This window comes from Chenopodium quinoa, unplaced genomic scaffold (assembly GCF_001683475.1).
Source record: "Chenopodium quinoa cultivar QQ74 unplaced genomic scaffold, ASM168347v1, whole genome shotgun sequence".
Classification (NCBI taxonomy): domain Eukaryota; kingdom Viridiplantae; phylum Streptophyta; class Magnoliopsida; order Caryophyllales; family Amaranthaceae; genus Chenopodium; species Chenopodium quinoa.
Genome location: NW_018744821.1, coordinates 2,577,090 through 2,595,712, shown reverse-complemented (window position 1 = coordinate 2,595,712; position 18,623 = coordinate 2,577,090). Strand labels below are relative to the sequence as shown.

The window sequence follows — 18,623 nt, the reverse complement described above, 5'->3', positions numbered from 1 at the left end:
TTTAAATACAATAGTCTCATATAAACTTAAAACTAAGAATATTACGAGATTTTCAATCTTATTGAACCCTAAAATATTCAACAACATTGCCCCCAAATCATCCCGCCAAACCCGACCCAACCCAATCCATCAACCCCATCTGGCGACCCACCCTCCCTATCCTCTCATCACCACCGAAATTACAAAAACCAAATCAACAACAACAACACGTCGATGGCGGCAGAGGAGGTCAATTTGATATGAATAACTTCTTCTAACACCCTGGAATTTGAGTATGAGTGAGGCTGCATTGTGTTTCGAAGGGAGAAATGTATAGATTTAAGTTGTTTTGAGGGAGTTTGTGGGGTTTTTATTTTGTATTTTGACGGAGAATGATAGGGAATGAGGGGAAAGAAGTGAGGCAGGGGCGGGGGATGCGGGGAAAAGAGGTGGGCTGGGGTGGGGGATGCGGAGAAGTGAAGTGGTAGCGACGGCGTGTTAGGAAGGGCGTCGGTAGGGGCTGGAGATGCTACAAAGGGAGGTGCAATAATGGAGGAGGAAAAAGAAAGGAAGTGTAAAGAGAAAGGAAGAAGAAAGAATTGGTTGGGATTGATTCAAACTAGGGGTAGTTATGTCTTTCAGCAGTCAAATAGCTTCATCATGGTTAAGTAATTAACAAATTGTTTAACTTAAGTTACCATTGGCTTGGTATTATTATATCGTGATTACCATTGATAAACAAAAGTTAAGTTTATCAATGAGAAAAAATAAAAGTTCATGATTACCGGGAAAATTTCCCTTTTTCCTTTTACATGTTTTATTAAAAGCTTACCCCTTTATTTGCAAATTTTGTTTATCTTGTTTATAATAAGACTGAAATACACCACCAATTTTGCCTCCTTCATGGGCTACACCCTTAGCAAAATTCCATTGTGATGGTGAAGGCATGAAAATTGTTCAAACAACTATTGGCGTAATTTGGAAAAGAGGTTTGAAATTTACCATGGTTGTAAGCATATAAGCGTTGAAGTGATTAATAAATTTGCATTCCATTGCCATTTATCAAAATCCTCATTTAACAAAACATATAAATCAAATTCTTAGATGAGAATCGAAATCCCATGGAATTAGGAAAAAACCCCCATAAAATTGGGACATTTTTTCAGTTATGGAGAGAACAAAACAAATCAAAACAAACCAAAACGTAAATCAAAGCAAAAGGCTAAATTGAATTAAAGAAAAAGGGTCGAAAATTAGATTATTTCCTATTTTCGGCCTAAATGGCTAAAAAAACTAAAATCCTAGAAGAAAGAAGAGAGAGAAAAGATAAAAAGAAAGAGGGGCAGCTATTAATTGTATGTCTTCATTAGGCTCATTGAATGAAGGCCCCTAGAGGATTGTTGTCTTATTGAAATTGATATTACATTGAGAGTGACAAACTCTAGTACTCTCTCGGTGTTGTCTTTTCTTCACTTAATTGATGTGATCTCATTTTTGTAGACACAAATATATTGTATTACGTTGTATTTTTGTCCAACTTGTAGAAATAATTGCCTTTACATTGAGAGAGTGACATACTCTAGTACTATACAAATGTTAGCTTTATTCTTTGCTTGTAAGTTGTAATAGACTAATAGTAGCGAAGAAAATCGAACATCAGTAGAGTTTGTCAATTCTCAATGTAAGGGCATCATGAACTAACTTGTTCATCATATCATAAGCTCGTAACTCATAAATAACGGATTTTGAAAACAATTCTTTTCGTAAATAGCGGATCTTGAAAATAATTTTTTAGGGGGCTGATCAAAATTAATTGTGTTTCATATAAATACAAGTATACAATTAAAGTAATAAAACAAATTGAGACTATTACCCTTTACCGCCAAATTTATTAAAAATAAAGCTAAATAAACTATTTTATAATTTCAATTATAAGAATCACTAGTTTTAGCCCTGTGCAATGCACAAATTCATAATAATAAGGTTTAATAATTTATTAGTAATGATAATGAATTGAAATTAAATAAATAATGTAACATTTTTTTAAAAAATTGAATTTTATTAAATGTCTAGCATACCCTTAATATTTGAATTTCAAATTTTTTATTACTATTTTTTTTATAATGGGATTTTTACAAAATAATAAAAAAATAAAGAAGTAGCATTTTGGAGGGAATTTTTTTACAAAATTATGACAAGTGTCCTATATGGTGGTCAGTAGCATATCCAAAATTTCCGAACTGGGGTTCAGAATCTTAAAAAAAACGATGATCATATATTAATTAAATATTCAATACTTAAATTCATATTTTTTTATTACAAATGGATGGATTACACAAAAATAAATTTTTTAAAAAAAAACTACAAAAGTATCTTCGAGTTTTCATACTTTGAAAGCGTGCTAATACATCATCATCACTAACTCTAGAAAATAAGTCTTTCTCAAGATAAGTAACTAAACAATCATTCAATAGTTAATTACCCATACTATTCCGCAACTTATTTTTTACACAAGTCATTGATGAAAACACTCGTTCCATGCTTGCTGTCGCCACCGAAAAGATGGTTATTTGTTTCAACAAGCATCATAGAAAGCTCATTAATACCCTTCAAGTAAACTAATTTGTAAGAAGTATGCTTATTTGTTTCAACAAGCATCATAGAATGCTAGTCTTATCAACAAGTAAACTAATTTGTAACAAATAAGCATACTTCTTATCATAGAATGCTAGTCTTATCATAGAATGCTAGTCTTATCATAGAATTCTATGTACGCATGTCATTAATATAGAAACCAAGTTCATGATGAAGAGCAGCCATTGTCATATCATTAGTTGGAAACTCTATCTTCGGGATATAACTCGGCAAGTCTCATCAACTTTTGCTTATCAAATGCCGCAAATGAATTTACCGGATTTAAGCATGACATACAAATAAGCAACTCCATATTTTTCTCATCAAATCTATTATTGAGCTCTTGGAGTAGTAAATCAATGACACTTAAATACATTTATATCTGAAAAAGATGAATATTTGTCACTTTGGCAAAGAAGTTTTTTGATCTTCAACGAGGAACATACATATCATTCATATTATGAGCTTCCACATTATGTTTAACACAAATATAAAGCACAAGATGCAAAGATTCTTCCCACCCATGGTCCCTTATTTGTTGCAATTGTTCCTTAGTCAATGTAACAAATGACATGGCATTAACAATATCTTGGTCTCCTCTTTGCAAAGCTTGACACAATTTATCAGTTTGCCCAAATATTTCAGACATCAAACATATCATGAAAACAAATTCAAAGGATTCAAATGAAGACATAACAGTGATAGCCTTTACACGATCATCCTTATAAAACTTATTTGATCCAACTTTCTCAAGAACTTTAACAAAAGTAGCATATAATGAGGTAACATTTGAAACAATTTTGTAGTGTGACCCCCACCTAGTATCACCAGTCCAAACTAAACTAATTTCTTGGTTTAAACCTTGCCTACTTTGAATTTCCCCTAGATCTAATGCTTCTAGAACATGTTGAGATTGTATTTCTCTTATCATTTCCCTTCGCTTACAAGAAACACCAATAATATTTAATAAACTAGCAAGTTGGTCTAACAACCAAATACAATCATCATTATCCTTAGCATCAGCAACAAGGGTTAATTGAAGTTGGTGAGCAAATTAATGAATAAGGCTTGTCCTTTTGGTAACTCTTAGGGTTGCTAAAAGTGTGCAATAAGATAAGGAAGCAAGATCAGGATTCGTAGCAATATTGTGAAGTTGTGAGGAAATCCCTTGTTGGATTTGGAGGAATAAATGTAAACGGAGAATACTATGTTGTAGGAGAAGAAGCTATTATAGGTTCTGCTTCTTTGCTTGTCGTTAAGGTGCTGGCCCATTAGTTGGTTGTGTATTAGCAGATGATATATGGGTTTGCGGTGCATTGCCCCTCGAAATAAGCTTGTTTTGTTTCATTCATGATCAAAGTCTTCAAACCGTTTATCTCACCCCTCATATTACTAGCACCATCGTAACCTTGTCCACGAGCTCTAGACAAACTCAATGAATACTCCATAAGAAAAGACTTAATTGCACTCTTTAGTGACAAAGCAGTGGTATCCTTAACATGTACAATTCCAAGAAACCTCTCAGTTATCTTCCCTTTATTATTCACATAACGCAAACAAAGGGCCATTTGTTCCTTTTGAGATACATCACTAGATTCATCTGCTAGTATTCCAAAGTAGTCATCCCCAATATCATCAACGAGAAGTCTAGTGGTTTCTTTGGAACAACAATTAAAGAGGTCCTTTTGAATTAAAGGAGAATTCATTTGATTATTTCCTGAGGCATTACTTAGAACAACCTTTGCAACATCACTTTTAAGAGTGCAAGAAAATTACCTCTCTTCCAAGAGTCTTCGCTTTCATCATGCCCACGACAAGCTAAGCCTTGACTTCAAAGAAATTTAATACATTTTAATGTTTAAGTCAATCAAGATTTGTATTGAAGTTTAGCTTCTATGGAGTAAGTGGAAAAAGATCCAGCAACTGATGTTTTTAGGTTAATGAAAAAATTGTAATTTTCATAAGCTTGATTATGCAAACTACAAAGACTTCCCACATGAAGATTAAATCTACCAGTCTTATTCCATCCTCTAAACCCCCCTTTAATGAAGCAATCATTAGCATCCAAAGAAGCAACTTTATCTTTGAACAAGTAGTACACAAAACAAAAAGTCGCATTTTTCTCAACACTATATTCAAGCCAATCATATTTAGCAAACCAAGAAACACTAAATCGACGCATACCTCCTATTTGTATTTGAAAGAAATTATGAGTGCGTGGATCACAACGTTTCATTGTTATATAACCTCTTCTCACGACTTCTCGACTAGTAGAAGGATATTCCAAAATTGGAATTCTTTTTCCAGGGTCATGTGGATGAAGATCAACATCATAAATGTGAGTATCATCAGACTCAACACTAGCATTTGGAATTCTTTGAGTTGTGTTTTCAGGGATTGGAATTGAAGCAGCCACTGGAACCGCATCATTAGTAGGAGACATGACATCCGCATCATCATTAGCAGACTTAATATCCGCATCATCAATAGGATTTACAACTTCTTCTTCCATTGGATAATTCTTTAACTAGGTGAAGAACAAGTAGAGGACTTTTGTGACTTCCCGACACATTTCCAAAAAGCCTCTAAACTCATGGTAAGTTGTAACAAAAGCTCTACAATCTACAATATTACACAAAATAAACAATTTTTTATCAATTAAAAATCCCAAGTCCCCAATAAATACAAATTTGACAATATAGACGTCTTCTAATTATCAATTAAAAGACCAAGTAAAAATTTATAATTCTAGCTTCTAAGTTTCTACAATTCAATTTGTCAACAATTTAAATATTCAACAATATATCAAAACCAATTAAAAAAATAAAACAAACAAATAAAGATTAATAATTAAGAGGAGTAGAGGAACAAGAGGACTTACAAAACGGTAGAACTTGAATTCTTGAAGAACTCAAAACTGTCGTCCGTCAGTGCTCAGTCCCCGGTCACTGGTCGATGTCTCGGTGGCTACAGTGCGGGGCCGTGACGACCAGTGGCTAGGAGTAGGGTGTCAATGTTAGGGTTTGGTTAAAAGGTTAGAGTTTGGAAATTTGGGGAAAATAAGAAATGTCGATGTTTGTTGTTTTTAATTTTTGATATCTGAATGTAAGGTGGAAAAAAATTACAAAAAAGGAGGACAAGAGGAATCGAACCCAAGATCGAAGAGGAGTGCACTGCTCAAACATTCATATCATTACCAATGCGCCAGACTATACATTTGATTATTTACCTCAGAAAAATTTGTCTTAACCCTTTTTTTTTTAAGAAAAATAAAACTTATATTTTTTTTTTTCAAAAAATCTATGGGTTCAATGAACCCCCCTAATTCTGCCCCTGATGGTAATTACTTTAGTATATAGTATAGATTGATTGATTAAATTTGAACAATATCTTATATTAATTCGAATGTTTATACTTTTATATTTCCCAAATCACACAAGAAAAAATTCAGGTATATTACAATACTAATTTTGTAAATTAGTGTTACAATGATAAATGAGTACTTTATATCTTTAGTACTTCTAATTTATTAACTAGAATAACCATTAAAATAGTTAATCTAACAAACTCGAATGGAATAAAGCTCCACATAAACGAGCCTTGTGATGATCATGGGTGTTTACTATGGACATATATCGAATGCACTTGTACAATAGCTTTTTCCACAACAGGGGATGTCAGGGTAGCATAAACCCCCCGACGGCGTGCAATGTTTATCTACAAACAAAGTTTTACGAAGCATAGTACATACGGAGTAAAAGTGTCAAAATCTAACTCGACTCAAAACAATTTAATTTGAACCAAATTATCACAATTTGTTGTCAAAAAACAATCACAATTCAATTACTTATATCATAAGAAAATGATGACATAATTTGCCACTTACCTTCTACACATTTGTGACCAGCACCTTTGCTGCACCTATATCCCGGACAACAATTACTAAAAAATAAGAAAGACGAACATTTTTCTCCGGTAGTAGCACAACTTTCAGATTTATCAACCATGATTTGTGCTGCAAAAGTTTTGCATATAGCATCAATATGTAGGGTTAATAATCTTACGATCTATTTGGTATATGTATGTAGTAATAAATCAAGGTAATGAACATGAATTTGTGTTGTATGTTTATAAAAGATTCAGTTCAGATAGTAAGGTCCATGGTACGTAATGCTAAGCTAATTGACCTTAAATTATGATAAAACCACATTAATTTTGATGGTACTTTATTTATTGTTAAATTACACTCAAATTTATTCGCAATACCGCAATCAATATCAATTACTGTATCGAATAGACCACTAGTACTTAAAACATAAAGTTTATCTAATAATGATCAAAACACCTACGAAAATATAATGGACAAATTAATTGCATCATATGTGATTACAAAGAAAATACATATGTTACCTAAAGCAAGGATGAAAAGAATGACTACTACATTCTTCTTGGATTTGTAGAAAACCATTTTTCCCTCCATTTCGAGTGATAGATTTGGAAGACTATTAGCAAATTTATTAATTAATTAAATCATTTAGAAATGTTCGTTTGTCTTATATAAGGGATTCTCCGCCTATATATTATACAGATTTAATTTGTTTAATTTGATATCATTCTCTTGTGTACCTATATAATTGGTGGTACAACCTAGCAACAAACATCTATGGTCAATATTGTTTAAATTTGAATTATTTAATTTAACCATTCACCAAAATACAAGCATTATTGCATATGTTATTAAACATTTTAATTAGTGGTTTCTTGGAATTTGTTTAGAATTCGTTGGAAGAAGATAAAAATTACCTGTATATCTCTTGCAACAAATTTTCTTAGGAAGCACACCTAATTAAAGAAGTTTAACCCCAATTGCATTTTAATTAATCTCATGCTACATATAAAGCTTATGGTGGATGAGTATCACATGCATCTATAGTTAGTAACTATTTAGCCGTAAAATTCGTAGCTTTACGATTTTTTATTAACTTACAATCTTATTCATTTTCTTATGTACAAATAACAAATTATTATTCAACTAAAAACAAGTTTTTAAGCCCAAATCATCCCGATCCTCAAGTTCATAGTACTAATGCCCATTGCATTGTGACCTATATATGTTGATTCTTCACTACTTAGAGTTTTTATTTTTTTTTTAAAGTTCCTTCTTTCTAAAATTGTAATTTTATTTAGGGAAATTCTCAACGATACTCTTTAAGTTTTTTAATTTTCTCATTGGTAAACAACAAAATTTTCAATTATCTTTGGTGATCAACTATTACTATTATTAATTCAACATTAACAATAGTTAATCAATTTAATCATTTCATTCACCACGGTTAGTTTTTGGGAAATTCTCAATGGTAGTCTTGAGGGGTTTTTTTTTTTTTTTTTTTTTTTTTTGGTTTTTTTTTTTTTGGGTTTTTTTTTCCTCAATGGTAAACACTAAAATTTTAAATTATCTAGCTATGGTAATCTACAATTATCATAACTAAATCATTGGTAACATGAGTTAAACATTTTTAGCAATACTAAACATGGTTTATTTAATAAGGGAGGAAAAGGGTGAATTGACTTAAATACCCCTATTAATTTCAGCCAACCAATTATGTCTTGTCAAAGTGCCTGAATAAAACCTTAGAATTTCATCATCTTTATTCGGATTATTTACTCGCTCAATTGAATAAAGATGATGAAATTCTAAGGTTTGAGTTGTTTTAGGGGAAATATGGATTGCACTTTGACGAGGAAATTGGGCGAATTTGTTGACGAGTTTGATTCGAAGAGGCTGCGATTGTCAGCAAGCTTCGATCGTTCGAAGAAATATATTATCTGTGATGCGATTCGAAGTCAGGTATGCATTTATTTGGACTTTATTTGTGGTATGCTCTGTTTTTTAATGTGTAGGGTTTTGCTCAACTAATGTTGTTGTTTTTGTTGATTCATTTTGTGAAATTAGTGTTGTGTTGTTGTTTATAAAGTACAGGTAATTTTTGGGTTGTAACGTTAAAATTACTCGAATATTATATATACTTGATGATTTAGGGCATGTTGCTTATACATGCTTCTTATACTTGATGCAGAATGGGTGACAATATTGTGTTAAATTTTAAAAATAGGGGTGTAGATGTGTCTGTCATTGTTGAGGACATTGATAAGGCAAATTTGATAGATCTTATTATAGAGTATTTGGTGAAAGAAAATGAGAACAATTTTTAAACTCCTAAACACCCTTCTTTTGCATATGAGTTTAAAATGAAGCATGTTAGTCTTCAAGTGATGATGACTTAATGAAAATGTTTGGTAATTTGTCTGGGGATAAGGAGATATACATATGGGCTGAAGTAGTGGGTAAGAATAGTAAAGTTGTCCAAGCTTCTAGGTCATTTATGTTAGGGAAGACACCAACAAATAAGGCACCAAAAGTCATTGAACCTCTTAGTATAGACAAGTCCATTGCAATTGAAGCTCAAGTGGTTATCAGGAGATCTAGATTCACTCCTAAGAAAAAAAAGTCTAGTGTGCCTGAGTTTTTGGAAGCCGAGGTAGTTAGTAAAGAAGATTTTGACAGGCATATGCTTGCAAAAGGTAAAAAAACCACTAGCTGAAGTTTATTTGAGCATATTGACCATGCTATTAATCAATTTATAGAAGACAAATGGGCTGACATTGAGAATTCACCTACTAGAGGGACTGAGATAGGTGATATTGATAGGGCACCTGTTACTCCAATAGGGATTGCAATTGGAAAAGGGAGACGGAGAGGGAGAGCCAAAGGTAAAGGCAATGATGGAGGTAGACGGAGTGATAAAGGGATGGGGAGAGGAGGATGCAGAGGGAGAGGGGCTGTCAATGAGAGAGGTAGAGGCAATGGGAGAGAAAGAGGAAAAAGTAGAGGAAGGGGTAATACAATTGACTATTGGTTTAACATTTTCCTAACTCCACGGGATCCAAACTAACCTCTTGAAAATCCTACTGAAGAACATGAATACCAATTACCTTCTGAGTTTTGTACACAACAAACACAACCCTCTCACAAATCAACCCCATCATTGTTACAACCTACTGACAACATTGTAGAGTTTGCTAGGATTAGGGAAAATTCACATGAAAAAGAGGCCGGCGAGTCTTCTAGAGCATCAGTGTTTTATAAGAGGAGAATTCCTAGGACTACTGCTAAGATTTAGGGAATTTTTATTAGCAACAGTGCAAGTAGAAGTGAGAAAAATGCATTTTCTAGGGTAGGTAGTATTAGAAGGAGTTTGTCTATTAGCCTTAGGGATGATGGGGTTCAAATACTGAGTGTGGATGATGATGATGTCGATGATGTAGGGTACAATTTAATCGAGTATGACACTAATGAGAGTGTGGATATAGAAGATGATATGTCAGAAGATGAGTATGGTCCTTTGATTAAGGATGGCTTTGATCCCTTTGAGGAACCTGAATTTGAATGTGAGAATGAGCGGTGTTTTGAGTGTTTTGTCCCTTGGGAGAGTTACAGCTTGAGGACTGATCCGACTGCGCCTGTACCTGCAAAACAACGGAGAATTCGGGTGTTTGGAGCTCCACCTCCGACGGTCAAGTTAGTACTTGAATATGAGTAGGAGAAGGTGCGGAAAAGAAAGTGAGATCTTCATGGATTCCGAGATCAGGTGTTCCTCTGATGTGAGAGAAAGTAGGGTAGGTGTAAAAAATGATTGAATGTGTCCCAAAATTTAGGGAATAACTCCCTATTTATAGGGTCATTGGAGGGTGTGCCTCTATCTAGGTCATTTGACCTAGATTTGGTGGGCTGCACTGTTTTTTCGGCGCTCTTGGAAATTGGGCCCTTGAAGGCCGCAATTTCAGGAGGTATCTGATGGTGACACGTGTCAGATGACAATTGGTCCACTTGGACCAGCCTAGGCTTGACACGTGGCCCTCTCTAATTGGTCCACGTGGACAAGGTAATTTTACCCAAAACATTTGCCACTCACAGGTGACATGTGGCTGGCCATGTGGCGCCAGTAACATGCGGCAGCAAATAGGCGGTGAACAGTAAACCTGTTCAACTTCTAGGGTTTTACAGGGATGCCCTGATTTAACCCTTCTATAAATAGAAGGTTTCACCCCCTCTCCCCTCATTTCACACTCCAAATTTGACTTTTTAGAGAGAGAAAAGGAGAGCGTCTAGAGAGAGAAACTCTGCTTCCGTCTGCTTGTGATATTACGTTTTTCGGCTGCTCATCGAGGAACACACCTGGTCATCGCTTGTAGAAGTTTTCAAAGTTTCAGAGATAAGTTAATGGTAACCGCCTGCACCCCTTTCAAGCTTTTTATAAATATTTCTCTTGTGTAGTTAGGCTTCAAAATAAAATGGACTTTCTATCGACCCACACGACACCGCCTAGGTCATTCAGCTGATCTCCTGGTACGGCTGAATGTAGAGCCGGGGGTGCCATTTCTGGAAATTAGGACCTGCTTTGCTCATCCCCGAACACCTTCGTCTCTGTGTCTATGCAGGACACCATAGCCAGAGTAAAACAAACATCTATTAAGCTTAGCAAGCAACGCGCTAGAAGAGTGCCCGCTGACGAAATTGTTCCTGATGATGAATATGAGGACACGAAGGAAGAACAAGAGCAGAGAGAGGAGGAAGAGCAGGCGGCCTTTTCTCCGAGTGACACCCCTTCAACCCCCAACGATACCATTTTTGATGGGGCAGACGACGAAGATGATGCCTCAGACCTAGGGTCTGATGAAGGGAAGTCAGGCGCTGAGGAAGTCGCCGAAAGGTTTGGATAAGAAACGTCCATCTCTGACCAAGAGGACATTGCGGCTGAGTATCACATCCGAAGAAAGGGTCAAAGCAGCCAAATCTTGTAAAAACCCGGATGCTTATGAGGGATTTGGCTGTAATGCAAAGTAGCTTTAGGGCCTTCGGTGATGCACACCTGGTAGGAGAGGGGTGGAGAATAGAGGTTCCCCCTACTTAGGCAACAATTTCCTAGGAGGACAACATGAAGAATGCCGACAACTTCTTTGGCTGCTATGAGGTGGTGATTAAAGTCGGCCTCCACTTCCCCCTTCATAACGCAATAAAAAGAATATTGAAGGGGTATGATGTTGGCATCTGGCAGCTCATCCTGAACTCGTGGCTAAACATTATGGGTTTCAGTGCCGCCTGTGAGTTCTAGGACATTGAGCCCAGCTTTCCTGCATTTGCTCATATGCACTATATGAGCCAGGCCCCAGGCGGACGTGGTGCGTGGTACACTCTTACCACACACCCGAATTAGTTGGTGACTCTAGATAAACCATCCAAATGGTTCGGCTGGAAGGAGAGATTCTACCTGGTCAGCTGTCCAACTTTGGGGCTGTAGACACCCATTTGTGTCTCCCCAAAACCAAACCTAGTGATGAGTACCTTTCACGTCGAATCATAATCGAATGAAGCGAAAGTGTGGAAAGTCTAGTGTTGCGGAAAGTTTTAATTTCTTTTCTCTTCTCTTTGTATTTGAAAACTTATTTTAAGAAAATAGTCAATCCAGTTCGGTTGGTCCATAATAAAGATCCAATAATGGTGTAGTTGGATGGGGTTTGAAAATACCTTTCCAACGATATATTATAAGCCCAATTCCGATGAATAATGAGGAAGTTATGGCCAAAATACTAAACTGGGCCCGATTTGGTTTTTATATGCGGCCCAATGATCTAGAGGAGGGCCTATTATTAATTATCATTCCTAAATCTATTAGGATTGATTATAGTCTTTTAGAATACTCTAGAAGGTTCTTTTAAATCCTAATGGAGTTAGGATTGATAATTATGTTTTAAAGAGTTTGAAATTGAATAAAACTACTCCTTTTAAGAATCCTTGTTTTGTACGAAGTGGAATATATTCAGATTTTATTTTCGTGCCTCATAATATTTATCCAAATTTTATATGGTTGGATAGATCTTGAAATTATCTTTCCAATGATATATTATAATATTAAATCCGAGTTATAACGAAAAAGATATGAATGAGACATGAAACTTTATCCAAAACTGACACCCTTCCACTATTTTGGCCATATCTTTATATCTACAAAATATTTTTATTTTACTCTAATTGGGCTGGAAAGTAGACTTTAAGAGCTTTCCAAAGACATATTATATTCCTTATTTGGACTTTTGGATCAAAATATATGATAAAAACAAAAACGCGTTAAAAACAGGCTTGGCGCCTGACTCTACGCATTGGCGCCTGGAACCAGCCTGGCGCCTGGCGCCTATTGCTAGCCATTGGCGCTTGGCGCCAATAGCCAATGTCTGGCGCTAACCTCGTTTTGCGTGCGCCAAACTCTGTTTTGTTAATTTTATCTTTTTGGCTGATTTTCTCTATAAATAACGTATTAAAACTCCGTTTTCGAACCAGATTTCATCAATTCTTATTTCAATTCACCAACTCTCATCAAGATTTTCTTGATTATTTCATCTCTCTATCTTTCCTTTTCTAAACTTTGTTTTCACATACAAAATTCCTCATTCGTAAGACTTAGATACACCTAGACATATTCGAAGTTGCCTTCGCTCTAGACGTGAAAGGTTTAATTTATGAGGGTTTGGTCCCAAATCTCTATTTTAATTATTTAATTTAATTGTTTTGATTATTATTTTCCTTGAAGTTACTAACGTGTGTATTTTGTTATTAGAAAGAGGTACGAGGCATCAAAGTAAGTACTTTAATGATTTATTGATTTATGATGTAGAAATCATGTTTATATTGTTATTATGATATTCCTAGTATCATGTCTAGGGTAATTTTAATATTAAATATGATTGTTACGATGCTTCCTATTTTCTTCCTAATATTTATGATTGTTAGTATCATGTTAGGGTTAAAGATTTGATTTTTATTGCTTAGTGACATGCTAGGGTTTGTTATTAATCTTGTTAGTATCATGCCTAGGATCTTGCTATTTTTATTACGCTTTAATATTAACATGACCATGATTATGATTATAATTGTTATAATTTATGATGATTATGAATATTATTATTATTATTATTATTATTATTATTATTATTATTATTATTTTGATTATGATTATTTTATTTATGATTATTATCGTTTTGATTATGATTATAATTTTATGATGATTATTATTATTATCATGATTATTATTATGTTGCTTGATGCTTATTATTTATTTCTTGATCACACCTTTTATTGCATGTTTAAAGGGAATTTGTACTTGTAATCATGCTTAATAAGATAATTAATAATCTTGTTAGGTTAACTTTGATTATAATTCAAGTGATCGCCAATAATAGTTTATTTGTGCATTAATATTCAACCAACATAGATAAACAGGTTTAGGGTTAATCCTATTGATTGCATGTTAATTAAAAAGCGCACATGAATACGATCACAATAAAGTAGAGGCCTATTATTAGGGCAGGTTCAATCTCTTTTAGGTTGGATTTGTACCATCATCCCCGAACCTTTATTTGGTTCTAGACCTTATGGAGTTGACGATCTCTTGGATCATTAAGGGGTGTAACCTTCACCTCGTGAACGATTTACATGTTCCTTAAAAACTTGTTGGCGACTCTTTGCTCTATCTTCTTCCCTTTTGGACGCCACCGTACTTTAGTGTATGATCACAGTGGGGTTCAAGCTAGTGGGATTTCAAAGGCTTGAAATTATTCCCTACAGTTTTTGGCGACTCCATTGGGGAGGATTTCTATTTTAATTCCTGAGTTTGTTTCGGCAATGATTTAGAATGAGTGGATGAGACTCGAAGAGTTCTAAGTATTTCATGTGCATTGTTTTGATTAACATTATTGTCATATGCATAAAAAAGATCTCATTGGAAAGACCATCCGTGATGAGTTAAAAACATAGGATTTTACACGTAGGAAATTTGAGAAACATCTTTCACAACTAGGACCGAAATAACACCGCGCGAAACTGGAAAATTTTATCGAGCACAGAAAGCAGGTGAGGCATGTGGGAAGTAGCGTCAGGAGCCAGAGCTTGGCGCCAACATTTTAGTCGTAGCGCTAGACGCTAGTATTGGCGCTAGGTGCTACAGTTAAAAGCTGGCGCCAGTCTCTGTTTGCTGGCGCCAATTTCCCCCAATACCGAGCCAGAAATATGCGTTCTAATTTCGACCGATTTTTCGTATTGTTTGCTCGATCCTACTTCTTGATTGAATTTTTTCTCACTTTTCTGAATCCCATATGTGTTCTACATATGGTCATAACCCTCTGGGAATTCATGCTCCATCTACCCGATTGAACGCTCCGTGCAACAAAGGGTACATCCGAGATGTTGAATTCACCAAACCATGGAAGCGAGTTTTTCTAAAACTCGCGGTGTCCCATCCACTCGCGCCAACCCTTCACGGTTAGGCTTCTGGGCGGTGCATCCGAACAATTAACCATGGACCCTCTATTGACTAAACCATATCCCGAACTTTAGAGAACTAGAGCCATGGTTAGGTTGCAAACTCATTGCATCATATTGTGCCTACCTGACTAATTGTGCATTATTTGTTGTGCATACTCTATGTGATTTTTCCTAACCGTTTGTTTGACTTGTGTTAAGACTAAATAAACTGATTAATGACTAAAGGACTTTGTTTAATTAATTAATTAATTAATTTGAGCTAATAAATAAACATAAAATCGAGTCATAGTTCCTTTAAGTCAACCCGGATTTTTATTCCCGTATACTGCACAAATGTCAACCGTTTGTTTGACTTGTGTTAAGACTAAATAAACTGATTAATGACTAAAGGACTTTGTTTAATTAATTAATTAATTAATTTGAGCTAATAAATAAACATAAAATCGAGTCATAGTTCCTTTAAGTCAACCCGGATTTTTATTCCCGTATACTGCACAAATGTCAACTTGTTTTGGTCATATCTGGAGTTATAGAAATAACTGCGAGTCGTACAACCTATGGATCTGTAGCCCCGAGTTTGTTCTTTAATTTGGCGTTGGTTTCATCCCAATGAGAGTCGCAGAACAAACGTTATGACTAAAATACCACAGTTTGTCCAGTTTAATGCATATACGTGAAGTCTTAACTTAGTCTTTGCTTGAGTCTAGTTACATAGTCTAGCCACATGGTCATGACACGAGTCTTAACATGTCACCTACAATCACTAGTATTAGCACACACTTTGGGTATACATCACCGTGGCCATGTCTTAGGTTCATGCATGAGTCGGTCTTTTCCGTCATTTGAGTTGGGGGGTACATTCTATTCCTAATTCTTCATATCCCTCCATCTAAATCTTCTTTCACATTCTATTCCAATTTTTCTTCACTTCCTCCATCCATTGCATGTTGAATAAAGTTTGAGTCAAATAATTAACAATAAATATCCCCAATTTCCTTTCCCACAGTACTTGGTCGAGGAGAGAAGGGCGATTAATCAAGGACAACCTCTTTATTCAGGTCTAGCTTTTTGATAAACCGATTCGTCAAAAGAGGAAGGCTAAAAAGATAATGGCAACTCAAGAAGAAGTCAATGAGATTAAGAACCAATTGGTTACCATGACTGAAACACTGAAACTCCTCACACTTAAGGTCGATGATCCCGAAAAGCAACAACAGATGGATCTCATGCAAGAGAGTCTAAGCAAGCTATCTAGAGACTATAAATTTCAGGGCATGAGTTCACAAGGGGTCTCGCTGGACAAGGAACTTATTCCGCATAAGTTCAACTCCACTGACATCCCTAAATTCAAGGCAACAGATAACCCTTACTTCCATCTAAGTGCTTTTGAAACTATAATGAGCATTAAGGGTATCGATAAGAAGGTTTTCCTCTCTCTGTTCCCACTATCTTTTGAAACCATTTTCCAACAATGGTTCTTCTCCCTTGACAAGGAGAAAACCTCTACCTGGGAATCGATAGTGAACACTTTCGTTGATAGGTACAAGTGCAATATCCAAGTTGAAACCGACCATAGACAACTTGAGATGCTAAGACAAAAAGAGAATGTAGGCTTTACTTCTTTCTTTAATAAATGGAGGGAAACTTCCGCCAAGATTATTGAGGTCCCAACCAAAAAGGAGTCTGTGAGGATGTTTATCAAGAATCTCCAAGAAAAGTATTCAAAGCACTTAAAATATCAACACAACTTGAATACTTTCAAGGCCGTTTATGACATCGGAATTGAAATCGAAGACGACCTCGCAAAGCAAAAAGCTACTAACAATAGTAACCACGGTGGCTGGAAAGGAAAGAAGAACGACAATCCTTCTTCTTCCGAAAACGCCCACTCTAGTAATAATGTTAGTACCTTTGACCATAATGGTGTCTTAGCCATGGACAATCAAGGATCTAAAAGGAAACCCAGGCGAGAGTTCACACCCATTGGAATGACCTACGATGCTGCTTTCGATCGTCTCTATGATCGAGGATTAATCAAACCTATTGGCCCTACCGAGGATCCAACACCAGAAAATCAATCTTTGAGATGGAATCCAAACTCCTATTGCAAGTACCATCGAGGGTGCGGTCATACTACTGATGAATGCTATAGGTTTCAAAACCTCATTCAAGATCTCATAGAGGCAAATAAGATCCCATTGGCTCTAGCTAGCGAGAAAACTGAGTGATGATGAAGCGAATGACACAAGACAAGAGGCGAGCTTCAACGACAAGATTTCATGACCTCTTTTTCTATTTCTTTTTCATTTTTTCCTTTCCCAATATGTCTAGCATAGACACCTTTTCTTTTCCTTTAGATTAACTTTGTAGGTTTTTTTTTTTTCCCTTTTTAATAAAATGAGCATTTATTTCCTTATATATGATCATTTCATTATATTGCAAAAAAAAAAAGAAAGAAAAATTGTCGAACTAAGCACAAGGTATACCAATGATTTGAGGCACCCCTTGTAGCCACATTGTATTACCTTTCACCCTTCAAGTATACATCCTTTTTTGGTAAACCACTTTGAGCCTCGTCTAACAATAGACCTTTCTTTTTTCAACCTACATTTACCTAACCTTAGGATGGGATGGTGTGTAACTTATGCAATTCTAAAAAAGAGCTTGAGTAATTTGAAAGATCAAAATAAGAAAAAGAAAAAAAATAAATAAAAGTGTACAAAAGGGCAAGTGTTCCAATGTCTTTGATATGAAAATATCTTCGATAAGAACACGTCTCAGATTGCGTCTCTTATCGAGTGCTCGGTACCATGCCTGAGAAACATGAATTCCAAGTGAGTGATAGACCGCATGATCGAGATTGCTCATACTTATAAAAATGAAATAAATGCTAAAGCAAAAGAAAGAGCTAAAAAAAAGAGTAGAAAACCTCAAGCATGAAAATACAAATATTCAAAAGCAAGGTTGCACACCTTGGGGGCTTATCTAGGGTCTTGAGCCTTTATCCCTTTTTTCTATAACCTTTAGCCTAACCACGTTACAACCCTTAAAAGACCTTTTTGAGGTATACACACACTTGTGCGAGGTTTGGCTAGAGCTACGTTCGGCCTGATTCCCAATGGATACGTAGGCAACCTCACATCGAGGTGCGACCGTAATAAACATGCATTCATATTCACATTCACACACTTACACCATGATCATATCAAGGGATCTCCAATGCTCATCTCTATTCATTTAGAGCTAGACTTGGGGGCTTGATCCCTACATTATTACCTTACCTAGCCTAAGAGTCACCACCATTTGACTCTTTTCAATATATTTTTCCACACACTTAGCTCTTGCGGCCTACCTTTAGTGTCACTTTCACACACTACACAGATTCATGACCAAATATACTTCCCTTAGGAACCCTTTGTCATGAAATCTTAACATAAAGCATGCCTTGTCATATCAAAATCACTCATCAATCATAATCATCATTGCATCACTAAGTATGAAGTGCTTAGCCTCCGTGCCTAAGTTACCCAAATACTTTCATCATGGAGTCAACCATTGAGATAGCCTAGGATGGATTAATCCTTGCACCTTGAGAGATAGTATCAAACAACATTTGACTAAACTCGTTCGACAT

The 18,623-nt window shown here is 35.5% G+C and overlaps 1 protein-coding gene across 1 annotated transcript; it reads right to left on the bottom strand.

The window, feature by feature from the left end:
• Window positions 1–3,043: 3,043 nt before the first annotated feature.
• Window positions 3,044–4,319, bottom strand: LOC110704066 (zinc finger MYM-type protein 1-like). The gene is made up of 2 exons (XM_021881852.1): window positions 3,983–4,319; window positions 3,044–3,597 (listed from the first exon to the last, which is right to left on the bottom strand). Exons 1-2 carry the CDS (start codon window positions 4,317–4,319, stop codon window positions 3,044–3,046), a joined length of 891 nt encoding a protein of 296 aa, XP_021737544.1.
• Window positions 4,320–18,623: the final 14,304 nt, after the last annotated feature.